The following is a 23,006-nucleotide window of genomic DNA, read 5'->3' as shown; positions in this document are numbered from 1 at the left end:
TCATCCCACCCCGTTCTTTCATCTTTCAACCACTCAGCATCTCTTTCATTTTCTCTCTCTCTCTCTCTCTCTTTCTCTGTCTGGTTTTCTTACGAGCTGACGATGCAGTATTCTGATAATTGCTTAGAACCCAAGAAAATAAGTCAGGGAAAATTGGTCGCAGGATTTATACAGTCTTGATCATGAAGATCACACATTGATATGTATGCAGTTCAAAATGACGTCTTCTTTTTCTTCTTGGCACCGTTACATTCCTTTTTTTTTTTTTTTTTTTTAATTCTTCTTATGATATTAATGACGTTGCGGTGGTGCCGTATGTATTATGCGATATTGTGTGTAAATATGTGTGAGTGTGTGTGTGTGTGTATATATACATATATGTTTATGCAATGTAATGTAGTATGGTAAGACTGTATCTAGGATGAAAAAATTCCTGCTATAATCGTCGGTTGGTTGCAGTCAGTTGCATAACGGTAAAAATTGCGGATACGCTTATTGGAACGTGGACGAGTTCGAATAGTCAAGAAGTCGATTCAAATTGGTGTCATATTATAAAATGATCTGTAGAATTAATTAATCATAAATGTTATAGTGTGTTAGTTTAATCATATAACGCGTGTTCTCCTTAAGGTATAAACAAATATATTATCGAAAATTATTTTTGTTGCAAGAAATAGAATTTTATGTTTAATACATAATTGTTCTTTTATTTTTCATTATTTAGATTTTAACTATATAGAATATATCTAAAATTGTTTTGTATTTATTTTAATAAAAAAAAAAAAAAGAACAACAACAAATTGTAAGAGTACACCTCTCTCTCTCTTTCTCATATATTTTTCTTTTTCTAAATTAATTTTTCTCTTTTTTCTCGAACAAAAGTTTTGAATTTTGTTGGTTGCAAAGTTTAAGATTTTTCTTTACACCTTTTTAGATTTTAACCAAATTACTTTTTATCATTTATTTTTCTACATTTAGGATATCTTCCATTTCTTTCTTTCATTTTTTCCCTGTTGGTTGTTGCAATGGCAATTTCCGGGTATCCAGTGAAGCAAGCATCTTACACTTTTCCCTTTTACTTGCCAATACACCTTAAGAATTCTTTTTCTCTTTTTTTTTCTTTTTATTTTGTCCTGTGTATACATGTACCATGTACACGTACGTATATATACAAGTATGTATCCACGTTTATATATATATATATATATATGTTTCAAAAGAAATCACGGTGTACCCTCGTACGAGAGACTCGTCTTTTTCACGCTTGAACCCATCGCGATAAAGGACAGTTTGATTGGAAGGACACTACTAGGAAAAAGAATAGTGAACGGTCACGTTCAAGATATAAACTACGCTTACCGAGCCCTGTCAACGTAGAAAAAGAAATATTACTACGGATATTGAATCGAGAGCTTTTCCTATTTTCAACCCTCCTCCCTCTCCCTCACACCCACCCCCACACCCCACGCCACCCCTCCTTTCTCTCCTATTCTCCTTTCTCTTCTTTTACCTTTTTCACTCGTTACACAATCTTCTTCAAATATTTTTTTTATCAACATTTTTCATTTCCCACAACTACCACCCACTCACCCACCACTCATACCTAGTTTGTATTATTTATTATTTCAACCATTACTTCAATCTTTACTTTTCAACCCATCAACCGTTCAACCCATTACTATATCTTAGAATTTTGCAATAATCAATGAAATATATTGATTATTATATTATTATATTTGTAAAAAGAATAATGAAAGATATATTTATCAAAGATATGCAAAACGTTTTGAAGCGAGCTTCAGCAGCAAGCATTTTGAAGACAAAAAAAGGGCCCCAAAAAAATTAGAAAAAAAAATAAAATACAGAAATAATCAATATATTTTTATTGTTATTTTGGATTTTGTTCCATGGAAAAAGGTTATATTTTATTAATAAATAAATAATTGTTAATAAATAGCTTGTAAATGATAAATATCAAAAAAAATTTGATTAAAATCCGTTCAGTAATTTAGGAGTCCATTGTGGACAAACAACGTGACACGTAATTTATATATTGTATATTAAGATTTTACTTAAGAAGATAAAAATTTGATACTTGAAAAATCAAACGATGATAAATCGAATCATACTAACTGTACAAAGGGTTAAAACAAAATAGAGAGAGGGAGTGAGAGATACATAGATAGAATGTGAATGAGTGAGTGAGTGAGTGAGTGAGTGGGTGTGTTTCACTTGTAAATTTATAACTTAACCTCCCATGAATATGCAACGTAGGAAAATGTTTCGGTGAATATTATCAAACTTCTCTCGTCAGACCTCTTGTACCTAACTTTGTATCTATACTATATAAGAGAAACATACATATAACATATTATATATATATATATACACACACATATAAACAGAAAACTAGAGAAGAAGAGAGACTGTAAAATTCTTATAAAAAGAATTATATAAAAATATTCATCTAAAAAATTAATATTTTCAAAAAAAATGACTGCATTATCTGAAACAATGCAAATTATCTGAACTAATTGCATTAATTGAAATAAATGCGTGAATTTTTATATAAGTTTTAAATGAGCTTTATTTATAATTATTTTTATCACATTTATTATCAACGTGATAACAATTTGTATGTCTCATTAGAAAAAAAAAAAAAATATCATGTAGGCAGATCACACGTGCTAGAAGTGAAACCTTCGAAAAACTAAGTTTAGAGAGAATGAGAAGACGACTGCAGAATATCAGGAGTAGAATAATTGTAGGGTTTATTTGTTATATTATTATTATTATATTGTTGTTATCACATTCAAAAATTATTATACGTTTTATTGATAACATATATAAACAGATAACATATTACACAGTAAGCAAGTTCTCAATTCAAAGAAATGAGACGAGTTGCTTCTGGTAACTAAAAAGTGCATGGTAAATAAACACTTCTCTAGTGAGGTTTTTTTTGAAAAGTAGTGAAGTTTTTTCCGAAAAGTAGTGAGGTTTTTTCTGAAAAGTATGCTTTGTAGTATGCAGTCGCACACAAACGCACACATATACAACCAGGAGTGATAACTACGAAGCATAGTATAAAGAGGAGACCGAGAATAGGAAAAAACTGTATAGCTATATTCCCGTCTCATTCTCTCGCTGGCTCAATCCTATATGTTTGTCTCTTTTTCTCTCATTATTTAATATAGCAGCCGTTTCATAGCTCCGTTTCATAGCTCCGTTTCATAGCTCCGTTTCCTGACCGACTGCGTGCATTTACTTTTCAGATCACTGAAAGATTCTTCTAAAGATCACTTCTAGAATCAGAGATCTAAGATCTATAATAGATCTATAATAGAATAATAATCACAAGATCATTTCTAGATCACTTCTAAAGAAGTTTTCACTTCAAAAAATGTCCTATCCCTAAAGGTAAAAAATTGAACGAGTGTTTGTTTGAACGGATAGAATTTTCCGATAGACCTAATATATTATCCCTTTATTTTTCGTTCATACTTTTGTAAGTATGCATCCTATTGTTAAGAGAGACCTTATCGAAAAGTATACATCGATAGGTAAGGTAAGTACTCTTATTTTCTGTGTAACTGTGGACAGTAGACAGATGATCCGTAGGAACACCAATGCAATGGTTTCGTATTCGCATATGCATATGCATGCAAATTGAACATGCAAGGACGGCAATCACGTAGCATGTATCCGATTCCACTTGCAAACCCTACGTTGCTGCTTTCAGGGAAACATTCAATGTGTTCCTTGAAACGCGTTAACTCACTCACTCACTCACTGACTCTCTCTCTCTCTCTTTCTCTTTTCCTATTTACTATATACACTCCACTTCTCTATGTCTTGTTCAAACTTGACTGTCCAATAGATAAACGTATCTATATGTATGTAATGTTGGAGAGAATATATTTGTATACTATGTAAATTAATATATATATATAGAGAGAGAGATAAATGGCTAATGTATTTCTAAACAAACACATATTAAGTGATTAATCAATTTGTATGGAGAGTTTAATGTTTTAATCATTAAACTTTTGTTTTTTTTCTTGTATATAATTTAATATAAAATATATTTAATTTTAATTAATTTGTTAAAATAGATAAATAAAATAAAATAAAAAAAAATATATATATATATATATATATATATATATATATATATATATATATATATATATATAAATAATGTAATAATATAAAAAAAATATAATATAAATATATAATATTATAAATATTATATATTTTATTAAATATTATATATTTAAATTATATTCTAAGATATTATATATTATTTTATATTAAAAAATTATATATTTAAAATTATATAGTAAAATTATTATATTAAAATATTATATTTTATATATTTATATAAGAAAATTATATATTATATATATATAAACAAATATAATATAATATTTAAATTATTAATCAATTTGTATAGAATTTAAATTTTAATTATACAACTCTTATATTTTTCCTTATACCTAATTTAACATAAAATATAATAAAATAATTCTAATAAATTTGTTAAGATATATAAATTAATATAGGAATATAGATACGTATATATATATGTATGTAGGATAGATATTATCAAAATAATATATATATATATATATGTCTATTTGTTAGAGAGGTAAAGCTTATAAGCTTGAAACAGATAAGGAAAAATAAATTAGAAATGTATTCTTCTTCGAATTTATACGGGCTCTTAGCCAAAAATGGGATTCTACGTTCTATTTTTATCAAATGGAAATAGAAAGGGAAAGAAATAAACGATTTAAAGAGAAGATTTCTATGGAAAGTCACGTTTTTCGCAAACCTGTGTCTATCCTTCTGACGATGAAATAAAATAACAAAATGGTACAACTAAATCCGATATAGTTTAGAAGTAGTCGTGCAAGGTTTTACCTACATATATATATATATATATATATATATATATATATATATATATTTGTATACGTACATATACAGTATATATAATAGAGTTTTCAACATTTCCGTAGAAAATCGCGAAATTTTCTCGAGAAAATTCTCCACTCGTTTTCAAACATCTCTCTCGAGGGTTACCTCCACCCAACCACGGAACAGAAAGAAAGAGAGAAAGAAAGAAAAAGAAAAAAAAAGCTACGCTTTAAAGCTTTCGAGCATTTAAATTTACAGAGTTATGGATCCTTATACTACTACTACTACTACTACTACGACTACTACTACTACTACTATTTTACTACTACTATTACTACTACTACTGTAAATTTTACCTGCTACTTATTCGTTATTCTCCTGAGTTTCTTATAAATGAAAAATTCTTACGCGTTCTGGCTATTATACTACTCTTTTTTTCTCTCTTAAAAAAAAAAAAAAAAAACAAACAAACAAAAAAAGAAATAAAAAGGAGGAGAGAAAGAAGAAATGTTTAATTAAACAAATTTTGCTGACGAATAAAATCTATATGAAAAGTAAACACATTTTTCATCGAGCTTGAATACGAATCATTCAAAAAAAAGAACAAAAAAACCAAACCATTTCTTTTTTATCCCCACCTAGCCCCTACCTAATTTAATAAATTGTTACTTATTTAAGTAATTTCATTATTATTATTATTATTATTATTATTATAAAGATAAAAATATGATTGATGTCATTCGTTTGTATGATATTACTTGATCATAAAGTTAATCGAATTTTTGGAACATTGTGTTTTTCGTTTGATTAATTAATTACTATGCACGTTTGCTATTTTTTTTTTTAATATTTTTTTTTATTTTTTCAATGAATAGTTTATTGTAAATATAATATAATATAAAGTAGCGAAGAGAGGAAGATGTTAGATTAAAATCTTGAAGGCATCGTGCCAAGTTTATAATTTATCTCTAGATATAATGTTCTCTACTAAGAACTTGTACCAGGAAAACGCAAGTGTGATTCATCTTGACACTTACCAGCTGTCTTCTTTTGCTACTAAATAAAGCTACTATGATTCGGTTGAATGAGAATGAAAAAGAAAGAAAAAGGAGAGGTGAAAAATAGTGAGAAAAAGAGGAAGAAAGAAAGAGAGAGAAAGAGAGAGAGAGAGAGAGAGAGAGAGAGAGAGAGAAAGAATGACTTATCATTTAAACAAATAAATAACAAATTTATTTCGATCGTGAACGAATTAGTATTTTTTTTTTTTTATTTTTTTTTTAAATTTTTTTTTTATGCTAAGTTAATCGAATAAATTTATGTAAGTATTTTCAATATATATATTATAATATTTAATATAATTATATAATTATATAATATATACAAATATATTATAATATATAATAATTTATTATATAATATAATTAATATATAATTATTAATATAATATATATATATTATTTTATATATATTATATTATAATATATAAAATATATTATATATATATTATTATAATATTTAATAATATATAATATAATATATAATAAAATAATAATAATAATAATAATAATATTTATAATATATATTTATATATTATTTTTTTATATTATATTATTATTATTTATCGAATAATTCTACACAATCTGAATTATTATTATTAAGAAACATTTCATATCCATAAAAATAAAATTAATTTGATAATTAATTAATTGAATAACCAATTCGAACGAATCATGAAAAGTATGAAAACAACTTCAGATATAAATGATTTAATTATAAATAATACCGATTATCTCTCACTGTGTTTAAAATATTGATTTTTATTATATACATACATACATACATATATATATATATATAAAAAAATCAATAAATTACCATTAAACCAATAAATAATAATAAATTCACGTTATATTGCGAATTACGTTGATTTATTCGATTATGATCGTTTCTCGTTAATTTTCGTCATACATTTCTTATCTTGTTTTTTTTTTAATACTTTTATTAAATTTCATCGTCAATTCATTGTCATCATTCTTCATATTTTTTATCCTTCTTCTTCTTCTTCTTTTTCTTCTTCTTCTTCTTTCTACCTGCAAACTTTGCTCGTAATGAAGGGAAAATTTCCGTGGAAAATCCATGCTTTATTCAAACGTGTATTCTCGTCATGTCTACCTGTGTCTATGTATCTACGAAGACGTTCTATGTGTGTATATGTATATATATATATGTGTGTGGTTGTGTGTGTGTTTGTGTGTGTGTGTACCTGATCTCATTATTTCGTTAGTGGCCGAGTAGATTGCCTGTTTACAAAGTCGGTTGGCTTTAACAATGCTTAAACTTTCATTGAATTCTCATACTGTGAAGTTAGTTTTTTTTTTGTTGCGATTTCCTTCAAATTCCTTTCTTATATTCCTCTTACACTTTTATATTTTAGTTTTTTTTTTTTTACTATATTCTTTTCTGTTCTTTTTTTGTTTTTTTTTTTTCTATTTTCTTTTTTCCAAACCAAGAATTTTCCCCATTCTTTTCCGTTGTTTTGCATTGGTCAAATATTTAAAAGCTCATTTTAAAGGGCTCACAATCAATCCGATATACACGTCTTTAAATCAACGAATTACCTTATACCGCCATCTGTTAGAATCTTATCGAACTAACAGAAATAATCATGAGTCTAATTAATTAATAAACAAATAATTTGATTATCAATTGAAATATAAACTATCCTATCTTTCAAGTTGAATAAAACTGCACACAGTGTGCACAATTTGATTAAAATCGATTCAGTAGTTTAAGAGTCCATTGCGGACAAACAAAGTGACAAGTAATTTATATATATTAAGATATGAATTCTATGTAATATTGCAAAAAAACAAACATTATCTAACGACTCATTTTTGATAATATCGTGAAAATTATATTGAATTTATTTAGTTTAAAACTAATGTGATGCAAAATAATTAATAAGGTCATTTTTTTGTTAATTATGACTTAGATCACTTTCATAATTATGGGCACAATTAACACATTCGCGATCACTGACGTAGTTCACGTAATTTTAAATTTTAAAAATTGAATTAAACTAAATTTATATTTATATATTTATATATAAATATTATATATATTTATTAAATTTATATTTCATTATTTCAATATAATATTTAAATAATTATATTTTATTTTATTATATTATATTATATTATATTTTATTATTTAAATATAAATTTAAATAATTCATTATTTTTGCCGATAGGTACTCAGTATATAAAAAAAAAAAAAAAGGAAAAAATGTGCCGGTCACGAATGTGTTAATATTTTCACGAGGAAAAATTTAACCAAAAAAAAAAAAAAAAAAAAAAAAAATTATAAGAAACAGAAAGAGTTCAATTTCTTCTTTTTTTTTTTTTATGTTGATTCAATCATAATAAACTATGACCACTAATGAAATTTATATTTTCGAATAGAAATGAGTTAGCTTTACTTTTTTTTTCTTTTACTTTTTTCTTTTTCCCCATTTTATATTCATTAAACATTCACGTAGTAGATCGATATTAATTTTCTCTGATATATATATAAAGAGAGAGGGAGAGAGAGAGAAAGAGTAAGAGAGAAAATAAAATCGATAGGAATATATTATGGTGCTTTTTAAATTTTGCAATTATGCATTTCCTCGTTTTCTCGTAGAAGAATAATAAAAAAAAAAAAAAAGAAAAAAGAAAAAAATAGAAAAAGAAATACCTAATGCACCTGACACACTATTTTCATTCATCTTACAATAATATTAGGTTTTAACATTCATTTTGTCTCTTTATTATTCATTATTATTATTATTATTAATCGATATTTTCTCTGTGAATAATTCATTAATCAAATTGATTTTATAAATAATTTTTTATTGTAAATAATTTAAATAATAATTTTTATTTTATTTAGTAATATTTAATAAATATTAATATTTAAATATAATACATGATAAAATAAATAATAAAATAAATAATTAAATTATTAAATTATATAAGTAATAAATAATTAAATATTAAATAAAATAAATAATAAAATAAACAATTAAATTATTAAATTGTATGAATAATAAATAATAAAATTATTAAATTATATAAATAATAAATAACTAAATATAAAATAAAATAAATAATTAAAAATAATTTAATAAATTATTATTTAAATATTATTTTAAATATAATATATTTTTTTTTCTATATAAAAGATAAAACAATTAACAACAACAAAAATAACTAATTTACAATTAAATTAAGGGTGTGTACCATCAAGTTGCAAATAAAATTTCAAATAAAGAAAAAAAAACACACACACACACACACATACACAAAACAAAACAAAAGTCTATCTATAATAAAGTTTCATTCAAAATGACAATTTTATTATTCTATCTAATTCGTTTACCCATAAAATATAAGTCTATCTATTATAGATAAAAATAAAAAAATAAAAAAAATAAAAAAAATAAGAAAATACACAGATAAATATCGAACGTGTTGTCATCGATATAATACGAATTGAAATGGAATTGCGTTATCACGTTTATTCTATAATTTCGCACGTTTCGCAATCAATCCGAGGAAAGTTAAAAAAAAACAAAACTAATTGAATATTCCTGAATAAAGCATCATATATCTATATACATATATATACACACATACATACAATATATAGACGTACGAATAGGTAGATTTACCGTATTAATTCATATTTGAATGCATTCATTCATATTTCTCATGATATATATTCCATTTTGGTTTCTATCTCATTCTCTCTATTTATCTATCTGTCTGTCTGTCTGTCTGTCTGTTCATTCGTTCGTTCATTCGTTCGTTCATCTGCCAAACATAGAGACAAATGACGTTCCTCGTAATTTCTCGAACGTCGCAATTGGAATGTCATTATAATACTAAGCACGTTCGAATCGTCGTGCACGTCATATTAAATCAATTTATCGTTAATTCGTTCGCATAACTCTTTCTCTTTCTCTTTCTCTTTCTCTTTTATATTTTATTTTTTTATTTTTTTATTTAAAAAATTTTTTTTTATGGTATTATTCGTTTATCGCGAGAATGTCAAAGTAAGATTTGTATTGATCAAAGAGAATCCTGTTAAAAGTACTGTTTAGTTTAAATGCGAATTACTCAGAATTGATTGTTAATATTATTATCATAATTTTTCTCGAATAGTCATGGAATTTAAATGCGTATGAAAAGAACATCTGTGTATATACGGTAAAGGCTAGGTAAATAAACAAAAATTATTACGTATGAAAAAATACTATCAGTAAGAATGATAAGTGTGAATTTTATGAAATTTCATCCTACGTATATTTGAAACGAGTAGTAATGTTTGAATAGTTTGTTCAATTTTTTTTTAAATTATTACTATAATATTAGTATTTAATATATTTTTTTTGTATTATTTGTTTGTTTTTTTTAATGTATCTGGTATACTATATTTATAGGAATAATAATTTGTTATAATTATTTGTATTTTAATGTTTATTATATAATTATATATTATATATTAAATTAATACTATACATTTTATAATATTGTAATATATATATAATAATATAACACATATAATTAAAAATATATAGTAATACAAGTTATATTAATAATATAAATAATTTAATTATTTAATTTTGTAAATAAATTTTATAATAAAAAAATAAATAATATAATAAAATAATAATATAATCTATAACATATATATTATATAATAATATAAGTTATATTATAATTAAATAATTTAATTACTTAATTTTGCAAATAAATTTTATAATAAAAAAATTAATAATAATAAATAATAATAAATATTATACAATATATATTATATTATATTATATTATTTATTTTATTATTTTAATAATAATAATATAATCACTATAATATTATTATATATAATATTTATTATATAAATTATATTATATAAATTATATAATATCCTAATATTATATCAATTTCAATTTTTTTCCCTTTACTTTTGTCTTGCAGATATTTTGGTATCCCTTCTGTTCTCCATCTTCCATATTCCCTGTTCTACTTTGATTCTGAATATTCTAATATTATAGATTATAATTATCACATAAAAGTGATATGGTTAAAATTTTATATAATTACCATTGATATATATATATATATATAAAAATGATAAATAATCTCTTATTATTTTTCAATAAAATCACGATTTTTAAACACCATTATTAATAGATCAAAATTTTAGATTTAAACAAATAAAGAAAAAAAAATGATGTTTGAACAACAGGAAATTGAAGAAAAAAAAAGATTCTAATACAGATACGAATAAATTAATCGATAACTATCAATCTGATTATTCCGATCTGATTATTTCCTATTTATCTGATACCGGAAATTGGACTACTATATATATATATTCTTATTATCATCAATTTTCAAATACATTGAAAAAGTATAGCTTTTTTATTGGTTACGTGTTCTCGATGATAAATATCTCTACTGTTGTATAGATATATAAGTAACCTCCTATCTTGATAGTATAGGTTTTGAAGGTTGTGTCATCGAAGCCAAGCAGCCTACTTCGGGTTCGTTACTAGCCGAATAATGAGATTTCACGGCGGTCTGTGATGTTCAAAGGAAGGCGAATCGGTCTCATGGAAAATCCCCTAATCACACTCGATTGCTTTCATGTTAAGCGTAACTCTCTAGCAACTTGATTATTCCCATAGGAATAATATAATACTCATGTGTATCTATGTATGTCTGTATGTATGTATGTATACATGTGTATGTGTTAGTTTGATTTGATACATAATACCCCATATATGTTTTTGTTTTTGTTACTTTCCAAATTTTCTAATTAATCATTCGAATATCTAAATTACTTAATCAATTTGAAAATTATTTTGTGTAATGATTTTTATTTTTTACTGTTCATACAAATACATGTTTCAAAACGTGTTCAACTATTTAAAGATCGTTTATACTTATTTTAGGATATAATAAAACTGGGTTAATGTGTCATAGGGTCTTTTCATAGAAATTACACAAAAGTTAAACGCGCGACCTATTCTTTTTTTTTTTTTTTTTTACTTAGGTATTCATATGAACAAAATACACGTCAGATTCTAAAAAAAAAAAAAAAGATAATTTATATTTTGAAAATTCTAACGTAAGAATTTCGACATGCTTGTTGCATGACAAGCCTATCTAATATGCATTAAGTATGATGATTATGAAATATTGAGGAAAAATATTCTAAATGAAAAACATGAATAGTTTTGTTAGTTAGTTCTATGAGTTATTTATTCAATGGAAAGATCAGAAAGAGTCAAATTATGCAGAATGTTACGATCAATTTTGTATGATTTCATACATAAATTTAATTTGACGAAATTCATTTAAAAAAAAAAAAAAAAAAAATGTTAAACATAAAGTAGACTTGTTTCTTTTTTTTTTTTTTTTTTTTCTTATCATACTAAGCAAGCGTCAATTTTTATCACGAACGATCAATAAAGGTGTTGCGTTATGTTCATCGTTTTTGTATTCCACTTTTAAAATGCAACGTATCATTCTAAACGCTTTCAAAGGATTTTTGAAAAATATCTGAAAATATTAAGTTTGGGTCTAAAATAAATATTACAAAATAAAATTAAAAAAAATGTGATCTATTATATGTCATCAGAGTTTTGAATTTTATCAAAACAAAACCTAAACCTAAACGCTTTCAAAAGATTTTTGAAACATATCTGAAAATATTAAGTTTGGGTCTAAAATAAATATTACAAAATAGCATAAAAAAAAGATGTATTATATTTCATCAGAATTTTGAATTCTAACAAAACAAAACCTAAACCTAAACGTTTTCAAAAGATTGTTAAATAATTATCTTCAACTATCACATTTGGGTCTACAAAAAAAGGATTACAAAATAAAATAAACAATAAATATCTATCATATATCATCAAAATTTGGAATTCCAAAAAAAACCCTACTCACATTTGGCAATTCTCAATTTCAATAAACTACTTGATGTTAAATTAATGTTAAATTAATCTTTCAAATCATTTACAAATAATCTCGTGAATAAAAAAAAGATAATAACTTGATGATATTAAAATACATTTTAAAGTAAGAAGTAAAAAAAAAAAAAAATAAAAAAATAAAAAAGAGGGCTAAAAGGGGGAGGGGGTGGGGTGTATAATTATAAGTAAAATAATGATCAAACCTTGTAGCATTAATGGTGAAAATAGTCTCGATTGATCGACGATCCAGTACCCCACTGAGAAGATACTGAACGGCAATGAGCGCTAGGACGACACAAGCCATTGCCTTGTAGAGGTTGGCACGATGCCACACTGCCACGGCTGCTGTGGCCACAGTCATTGCATGTGCGAACCACCATAACTCCCTCCTATCACCACTTATGACAAGAGCGCCATTTTGACCTGGCACTCTTTTGTTTGTTTGTTTGTTTTTTTCTTCTCCTTTTATCTCTTCTTCTTAATACTTTTGTTTTTTATTTTCTTCTGATTTATCCTTATTTTTATAATTTTATTCTCTCTTGTTTTATTTTTTATTTTTCCAACACTATATTCGATTCTAACTTCTTACTTCGTTACAATTCTTGTTTCACAATGGCGCCTACAACGACATCAGCGCCTCCTACGACGACAACAGCGCCATTTTGGTATCTGCCGTTTTTCTTCTTGATACTTTGCCTACTTCTTTTATTATTTTTTACCTGCTTTTTCTTTCTTTTTTTTTTTTTTAATCAACTATTTAATCCTAATATCTCTTCTTACTTTTCTTCTTTTATATTTTCTTGTTTTTTTTTTCTTATCAATTATTTGATCCTAACCTCTTCTACGTTTTTTCTTTGTTCTCGATGGCGCCTAGGACAACAACAGCGCCATTTTTTGACCTGGCATTTATCTTCTTCTTCTTCTTCTTCTTCTTGATATTTTTTTTTCTTTTCTTCTTCTTATTCTCTTTAGTCCACCTTTTTCTTTTTCTTTTACCTATTTAGAGAACTTAACCTTTTTGTTTTTTTTTCTTATCTTTTTTCTCGATAACACCTATGACAACGACGACAACAACAGGAATGCCATTTTTGACCTGACACTCTTCTTCTTCTCCTTTTATCTTCACTTACCCTCGTACAGTTATTCAAACCTAACCTCTTTTTCGTTCTCTTCTTTTTTCTCGATGACGTCAAGGATGACTTTAATATTATTCCTTTTTCTTTTTCGTTTAGATTAGACGATCCAACGATGATAAATATGGTTTTTCTTCGACAATGTTCCGAGATAACAGGTAAAGAAATAGAAGAAGAATAAGAAGAATAGAAGGAAGATGAAAAGAATGAAAAGGAAGAAGAAAGGGAGGAGGAGGAGGAGGAGGAAGAAGAAGAAGAAGAAAGGGCCACCCAGGGCTCGTTATATCCGCTCACTTGGAGCATCACCTTCGTTGCTCAAATTGTCTCACACTTTTTCTCTCTTTTTCTTCTCTTTTTTGTGTTTTTTTTTTTTCTTTTTTTGGTTTCTTCTCTGTCTTTCTATTACTTCCTACTTTTTCTTATTTTTTTCTCGATCGATTAGACGATGACTGTGTCCTGTTAACAAACGAAAAACAAAAAGAAAAACAACGATTAGTAATTTGTTTATATATACACATATATTTTATTAGTAATTTAATTTTAAATTAAATTTAATTAAAAATTAAAAAATAAATATATTAAAAAATAAATTAAATTAAAAATTAATTAAATTGATTTTAAATTAAATTTAATTAAATTTAATTAAAAATATAAATATATTAAAAAATAAATTAAATTAAAAATTAATTAAATTGATTTTAAATTAAATTTAATTAAATTTAATTAAATAAATAAATATATTAAAAAATAAATTAAATTAAAAATTAATTAAATTAATTTTAAATTAAATTTAATTAAATTTAATTAAATTTAATTAAAAAAATAAATATATTAAAAAAACCAAAAATAATTTAAAATAAAAAAAATGAAATTTAAGTGTTAATAATTACGAACACTTTAATATGGCCGCTCATATAACATGTGTGTGTGTGTGTGTGTTTGTGATAGTCATAACATTGGCCGTTAGATTTTATTTATAACTTCATATATGAAAATTAATTTTGTTGTTGTTAAATTGTTGTTTTTTGTTTTATGTTAATTTTTTCTTGAATTACAATAAAGTTTTTTTTTTTTTTTTAAATTAATTCTTCAAAAATATTATCGACGTTTGACTGCGTACACATGCGACCATTAAAGTGTTAACGTTATTATTTTATTTCTAATACGAATAATTATTTAACAAAAAGTATTTTTATGCTAAGTATAATCAAATTTTAAAATACTTTTATTAATTAAAATACTTTTTACTTTCTTTTCTTCTTCTTCTTTTTTTTTTTTTTTGTGTTAAACATTTACGTATAATTCCAAAACGTTTCTGGATAAATTGATAAGATAAATTACATGACGAATCTTTTTTTTTTTCTCGCGATTGATTAGATAAAGTATTTTTATTTATATATATATATTTTTTTTCTTTTCAGTTTTTTTCCATCCGAACAAAAATATTATACGATGAAGAGATAATCTCGAATTTGGTTGATTCGACATTTGATTAATTTTTCTACAATTCTTTTTCCATCCTTTGTCTAGCTATTTTTATTTTTGATTAAAAAAAAAAAAAAAAAAAAAAAAAACCAAAAGCTTTATTTAATGATTAATTTTATATTATGCAAAATAATTGATATTATTACAAAATTTACATTAATTTTGTAAGACTGTATCATTTAAGAATTGTTTTATATATATATATATATATACAAGTTGGTAAATTTCTATGCAAAATATAAATACAGAAAATGATATATAATTTACAGTATTACTTTTCTATTCAAATGTCTTCATAATTGTTGAAGACAATTATGGTTAGATAATAATCACTTTGTTATTATGAAATAATATTTTCAACTTTTACGTAAAAATGTTATTTTTCACAGAGACATACCACCCACCACGTTCCCATTTAAAAATTCCACCCACGTTTTTCCTTCAACACGAGCAAACATTTTTCTTAACGATTTATCGAATTTCACGGTTGATTCATTACTTTTATCATTTATTCAGAAATTTATTCGTTTTATTATCTTGAATATATATTACGTCTAACGAATTTGCTAACAACAAAAAAAGAAAAAAAAAGAAAAAAAAAGAAAAGAAAAAGAAAGAAAATTGAAAGAAAAAAACGAACAATAATGAAAGAACAAACAATAATGATGAACAAGTTTAAAAATAATAATAATTAAATATCTTTGAAAATTATATTATAATAATACACACACACACACACACATATATATATATATATATATATATATATATATATATATATTGTAAATTAATATTATAAATATTATATATTTAAATTATAATATATTAGAAAATGTTTTATATTATTTTATATTAAAATTATTATATTAAAATAATACATTTAAGTTATTATATTAAAATTATATATTTAAAATTATATATTAAAATTATTATATTATATTATTTTATATTATTATATAACAAACATTCTATTATAATAATACATATATGTATAAATAATATAATATAATAATTTTAAAATATATTACAAATTAATATATTATAAATGTTATAGATTTAACATTATATATTAAAATATTTTATATATTTATATAACAAATATTATATTATAATAATACATATATTTTATATAATATAATAATAAATAAATTATATAATAATATAATATAATAATAAATAAATTATATAATAATATAAAATAATATAATATAATAATTTTAAAATTTATTACAAATTAATATATTATAAATATCATATATTTAAAATTATATATTAAAGTTATTATATTAAAATTATTTAAAATTATTATAATAAAATATTTTATATATTTATATAACAAATATTCCAATCTAATAATATATATATATATATATATAATAAAATAAAAAAAGAAAGGGCACAATTCATCCCTCCTAAATACGATTTCAAGTTAGAAAAAAGGAGAATAAAAACAAAGAAGGAAAAAAACAATAAATATATATTCATCCGAAACTAAACGTGAAAAAAGGGTATATACAGTATATATATATATATATATATACCCATGCAATTGTTTCTATTTTACGATGTGTATAAAGGAGAAAAAAGGTTTTTTTTTTTTTGTGTATAGACCCTAGGGGAAATACTATTAAACTCTCGTCGGATTAAAACTCGGACGAATTCGTCTCACGAAATCGATTTCTATCCTTTTATTTGTTCACTTTTTAAACGTTATATATATAGCACTCAGAATTGATTCTTTTAACGAAATTTCACACGCCTTTTATCGTAAGTACTTCCGAAGATTCACGAATCGAACGGAAACTACTTAAACATTCTCACCCCTTCCTTCATCCACCAATTCCTCACTTACAAAAAAAAAAAAAAAAAGAAAAGAACAGGAAAGAAAAGAATTTTCAACGAGTTGAAAATACAAGCTGACTAAAAATTAAAAATTAAAACAAAAGTATATATATATATATGTATATATACAAAAAATGATATCCAACGAAATCAATTATAATTTGAATTAAAAAAAAAAAAAAGCAACCAAACTAAAGGAGAAATTAATGAGGGGATCTTTGAGAACAATCCGGGAAGAGAAATTTCAACAACGTTTCCTGCTAACGACAGCTCATTACGACCCTTTTTCCAACCCTTCACCCCTTTAGTTCTTGTTCTCTCTCTCTTTCCCTCTCTCTCTCTCTTTTCTTTTTCTCTCTTTCTCCTTCTCTGAATCCATTCCTCATTCTGTTCGTCTTCTGAATCATTCATTTGATTATAACGAATAATACCTTGGTGTTACTTTGTTCGGTTACTAAAACCTAGAATAATTCTTTTTGTTTTTTTTTTTTATTGTCCTTGTTGGATGTAAACTACAAGCAAAACGGTTCACTTTTTTGTTTTGTAATACTTTTATAATTATTTATATAGTATATTGTAGTATAATAATGATAATAGTATAACAAAGTATAATAATAGAAAAATTTTACAATATTATGAATTTAATTATATTGCGAGTATAATTGTATTATTAGTTTAATAATAATTTAATAGAATAAATATAGAAATAAAAAAAATGAATTTAACAATGTTAGTAGTATAATTAATTATGAATATAATTATATTGTTATTATATAATAATATAATAGAATATATATATATATGTAAAAGAATTTTACAATATTATAAGTATAATTATATTATTAATTATATATAATATATACGATATATTAAAATAATATAATTATATTATATATATAAAAAAATATAAATATTATACTATATATAAATATATAATATATAATATTTATTATATTATATATAATAAATAATCTAATTATATTATATAAAAAAATATAAATATTATATTATACTATATATAAATACATAATATATACAATATATTAAAATAATATAATTATATTATATATATATATATATATAAAATAATATAAATATTATACTATATATAAATATATAATACATAATATTTATTATATTATATATAATAAATAATCTAATTATATTATATAAAAAAATATAAATATTATAATATGCTATATATAAATACATAATATATACAATATATTAAAATAATATAATTATATTATATATATATATAAAATAATATAAATATTATACTATATATAAATATATAAATATATAATATTGTCTATATTATATATAATTAATAATATAATTATATTATATAAAAAAATATAAATATTATTTTATAAATAAATATATAATACATAATATTGTAAAATTTTTTAATATATTGTATTAGTTCACAAATATAAATTTTTCTATATCTTTTTTTTATTAAATATTTAATTTCTTTTCGTTAAATAATATAACATTGTATAATTTATTATTATACACTTTTCGATTACTTTAAATTGTAAATTATCTATCTTCAATTATTTATAACACGTCTTAATATAATAAATATCTCGTCTAATGTTAAATAAACTTGTAAAAATATAATATGAAAAGACATTTTTTTTTCTTATATTACATACTTAAGTAATTAATGTAATAATTTTAACCGTGATAAGTTGAATGAAAATTGTAAAACTATACAGATACATGTATGTTTAATTACAGAGAGTTCAGAATTTCTAAGTTATGTCAAAGTTACATTTTCTCTTTCTCTCTCTCTCTCTCTCTCTCTCTTTGCGTTTCCTTTTACCCATACTAGAAATTTAATTGACCTATCGAGTGGAAGTTCCTTGACTATCGATAGAGAAATCAAAGCAAGTTAGAGACACTAGTGAGATAAGTATTTTTTCAAAGAAGGAAACAAGTTGAGAGAGGAGAGAAAAATCGATAAGGTTACTGGAACATGTCAATGATCGTCGTCGTTTCATTTTGTGTCCTCTTTTTATTTTCCTTATATATATATATAAATTACGTGTCACGTTGTTTGTCTGCAATATACTCCTAAACTACTGAACCGATTTTAATCAAATTTTGCACACTGTGTGCAGTTTCATCCAACTTAAATGATAGAATAGTTTATATCTCAATTGATAATCGAATTATTTGTTTATTAATTAATTAGAGTCATGATTATCTCTGTTAGTTCGATAAGATTCTAACAGATGGCGGTATAAGGTAATTCGTTGACTTAAAGATGTGTGTATTGGACTGATTGTAAGCTACAGCAATGCGTGGCAGGGCACCCCTAGTATATATATATATATATATAGTGTAAAATTTTGGATTTTGTGAAGATAAATCCTTTGAAATCTTTGAAAATATTTTTTTCTTCAGTTAGTTATGCTAATAATAATGTCCAGGTTGATAACGTTTGATCGTTAATTGACATAGTTACGATTCAACAGATTGGTTAAGGGTATTAGAGTAATGCTTATGTTCAAATATATACCTTTGAGTATTATATATGTATGTTAGTTATTACAATACAATTATACGTAGTGTAAATATTGATTAAACCTGAAACACGAACGAATAATAAATCTCCATTTATCCATTTTACTCGTCCCAATAGAATTTGGTTAATTAATTGATCATACGATATATATATATATATATATATATATATATATATATATATATATATATATATATATATATATATATACTATTATCCATTTGATTTGACGATTATTTTTTATCATTCCAAATGTATTTTTGTCAATTGTAAATTATTATTATTTAATATGAAATGTATATTTTGTTGTATTATATATATATATATTATTTGTCTAACAATTCAAATGAAATTTTGGTATAATAATTGTTTCGATATGAGAGATAGATATCTTTGGATATTTTTTGTTTATTTTTCCTTTTTTGTTTTTTTTTTGTTCTTTTTCATTTTCACTTATGAATTGTCGCATTGCAGCAAAAGGACCTAACCGCAAGGATAAGGAAAATTCACAAATTTAAATTTGAAGCAAGAGAAGAAAAAAACAAAAGAAAGAAACGAGCTTTACTTCTTGATAAACCCTTTTATCTCAAGATTATGTCTTTCTTCTATTTTTTTTTTGGTTTTTTTTTTTTTTTTTTGGTTTTTTAAATAAGAATTTACACGCTACCTAGTATGATAAGACGTATTAAAATTTAATAAGATAAAAATAGGTTTACGTTATTATTATTATTATTGTTGTTGTTGTTGCTGCTGTTGGTTGCATCAATAACAAAAATTAATATAATTTTTCTTATACAGTATACTATATTGAATTATACATAAACATATAGTTTTGATTGCATTAGTAATATTAAATTTGTATAACTTACCTTAATATGGTATAGTATATTATGTTATATGTAAAAATATAATTTAGGTTGCATCAAAAATAAAATTTGTAGAATTTATATAATTTCTTTTATACAGTATACTATATTGTATTATATGTGCAAAATATAATTTAGGTTGCATCAAATTAACATTTGTATAACTTCCCTTACATGGTATACTATATTGTATTAAAAATATAGTTTTGGTTGCATCAAATATAAAATTTGTATAACTTCCCTTATATAGTATACTGTATTGTATTATATGTAAAAATATAGTTTTGATTGCATCAAAAATAAAATTTGTATAACTTCCCTTATATAGTATACTGTATTGTATTATATGTAAAAATATAATTTAGGTTGCATCAAGAATAAAATTTGTATAACTTCCCTTATATAGTATACCATATTATATTATATATAAAATTATAGTTTTGGTTGCATCAAATTAACATTTGTATAACTTCCCTTATATAGTATACTGTATTGTATTATATGTAAAAATATAATTTAGGTTGCATCAAATTAACATTTGTATAACTTCCCTCATATAGTATACTGTGTTGTATTATACGTAAAAATATAATTTAGGTTGCATCAAATTAACTTTTGTATAACTTCCCTTATATAGTATACCATATTATATTATATATAAAATTATAGTTTTGGTTGCATCAAATTAACATTTTTATAACTTCCCTTATATAGTATACTGTATTGTATTATATGTAAAAATATAATTTTGGTTGCATCAATTTAAAATTTGTATAATTTCCCCTATATAGTATACTGTATTGTATTATACGAAAATATATAATTTAGTTTGCATCAAATTAACATTTGTATAACTTCCCTTATATAGTATACTGTATTGTATTATATGTAAAAATATAGTTTTGGTTGCATCAAAAATACAGTTTATATAACTTCCCTTATATGGTATAATATAGTATACCCTATTATACATATAATAATATAATTAATGGTATACTATAACACACAATATATATATGTAGGTGTAGTATAGTATTATAATATAGTATACAACATATATATATGTATATATATATAATAGTGATCTCTCATTATATCTCATATATAGTATTGCACGCAGTGTAATTACCCATTAGCTTGATTATCCGTTAAATCATGAAAATTGCTTTCGATCTACCTACAATATCGTGACGCTACTTAATTGCTTCCTGCTTTAGGAACTAGAAGGTCCGGAGTCAATTAATGTCAACGCTAACGTATCGGCTTGGTTTAATCTCTCTGTCCATCATTTATAGATCTATGTATGTTGGTTGGCAACACGATATGTGTTCAATCAAAAAATATCTAATAAGTGACAACTGTGTATCATTTTAATTACAATTATTATTCTACGTATATCTATTCATACGAATAATTTACTTGTGGGGGTGGTGGTGGTGGTTGTGGTAGTAAGTGGATGATGATGGGGGTGTACACAATATATGATTACTATATTCCAGTATATAAAAAAAAAACTAACAACTACTAGAATAGAAATTGTTATATTTTTATATGTGAATGATGCAATTTTAAATAATTATATTTAAATGCTTGCAATGGATTAGTTATTTTTCATCTGTTTGTATGATAAATAATTTTACTGATAAATGTTAGATATAATTTAGTTATTTCAAATGTTATTTTTTTAATTTAATTTAAAATTATAATTTTTTTAATATATTACTCAATTTAATTTAATAATTTAATTTATAATATTATATAATTTAAAATTACAATTCTAAATATATAATTTAATATAATTTTTAATATAATCATTTAATTTAATAATTTAATTTTTATAATATAATTTAAAATTACAATTTTAAATATATAATTTTTAATATATAATAATTTAATTTAATAATTTAATTTAATAATTTAATCTTGTAATATAATTTAAAATTATAATTTTAAATATATAATTTAATTTATACAATTAATAAAATTTAACTATATAAATATAGAGATATATAATTTGTAATAATACTGTTATTAATCTATTTTTTCTTTTAATAACTTAAAATATTATATTTTCTACTAACTACGTATAATAATGGATCAATTTTCATACATAATTCAATAGAAGTATTTCAAAATTGCATATGTACATATATATATATATATATGATATAAAATATGTGGATGATAGGATATAA

At 22.9% G+C, this 23,006-nt stretch overlaps 1 protein-coding gene across 3 annotated transcripts in view; it reads right to left on the bottom strand.

The window, feature by feature from the left end:
- LOC107065319 (beta-1,4-N-acetylgalactosaminyltransferase bre-4) overlaps nt 1-23,006 on the bottom strand; it is a 94,498-nt gene that overhangs the window by 19,154 nt on the left and 52,338 nt on the right. For all 3 annotated transcript variants that reach the window (XM_089172817.1, XM_089172815.1, XM_089172816.1), the window contains one exon: nt 13,153-14,538. In XM_089172817.1, coding sequence (XP_089028943.1) covers nt 13,153-13,310 — 158 coding nt within the window. In that variant the 5' untranslated portion in view covers nt 13,311-14,538. The remainder of the gene's footprint in view (nt 1-13,152; nt 14,539-23,006) is intronic.

This window comes from Polistes dominula, unplaced genomic scaffold, assembly GCF_049000335.1.
Source record: "Polistes dominula isolate Pdom_NZ unplaced genomic scaffold, Pdom_raw_medaka contig_23, whole genome shotgun sequence".
NCBI classification, from domain to species: Eukaryota; Metazoa; Arthropoda; class Insecta; order Hymenoptera; family Vespidae; genus Polistes; species Polistes dominula.
This window is presented reverse-complemented; position numbering and strand designations above follow the sequence as displayed.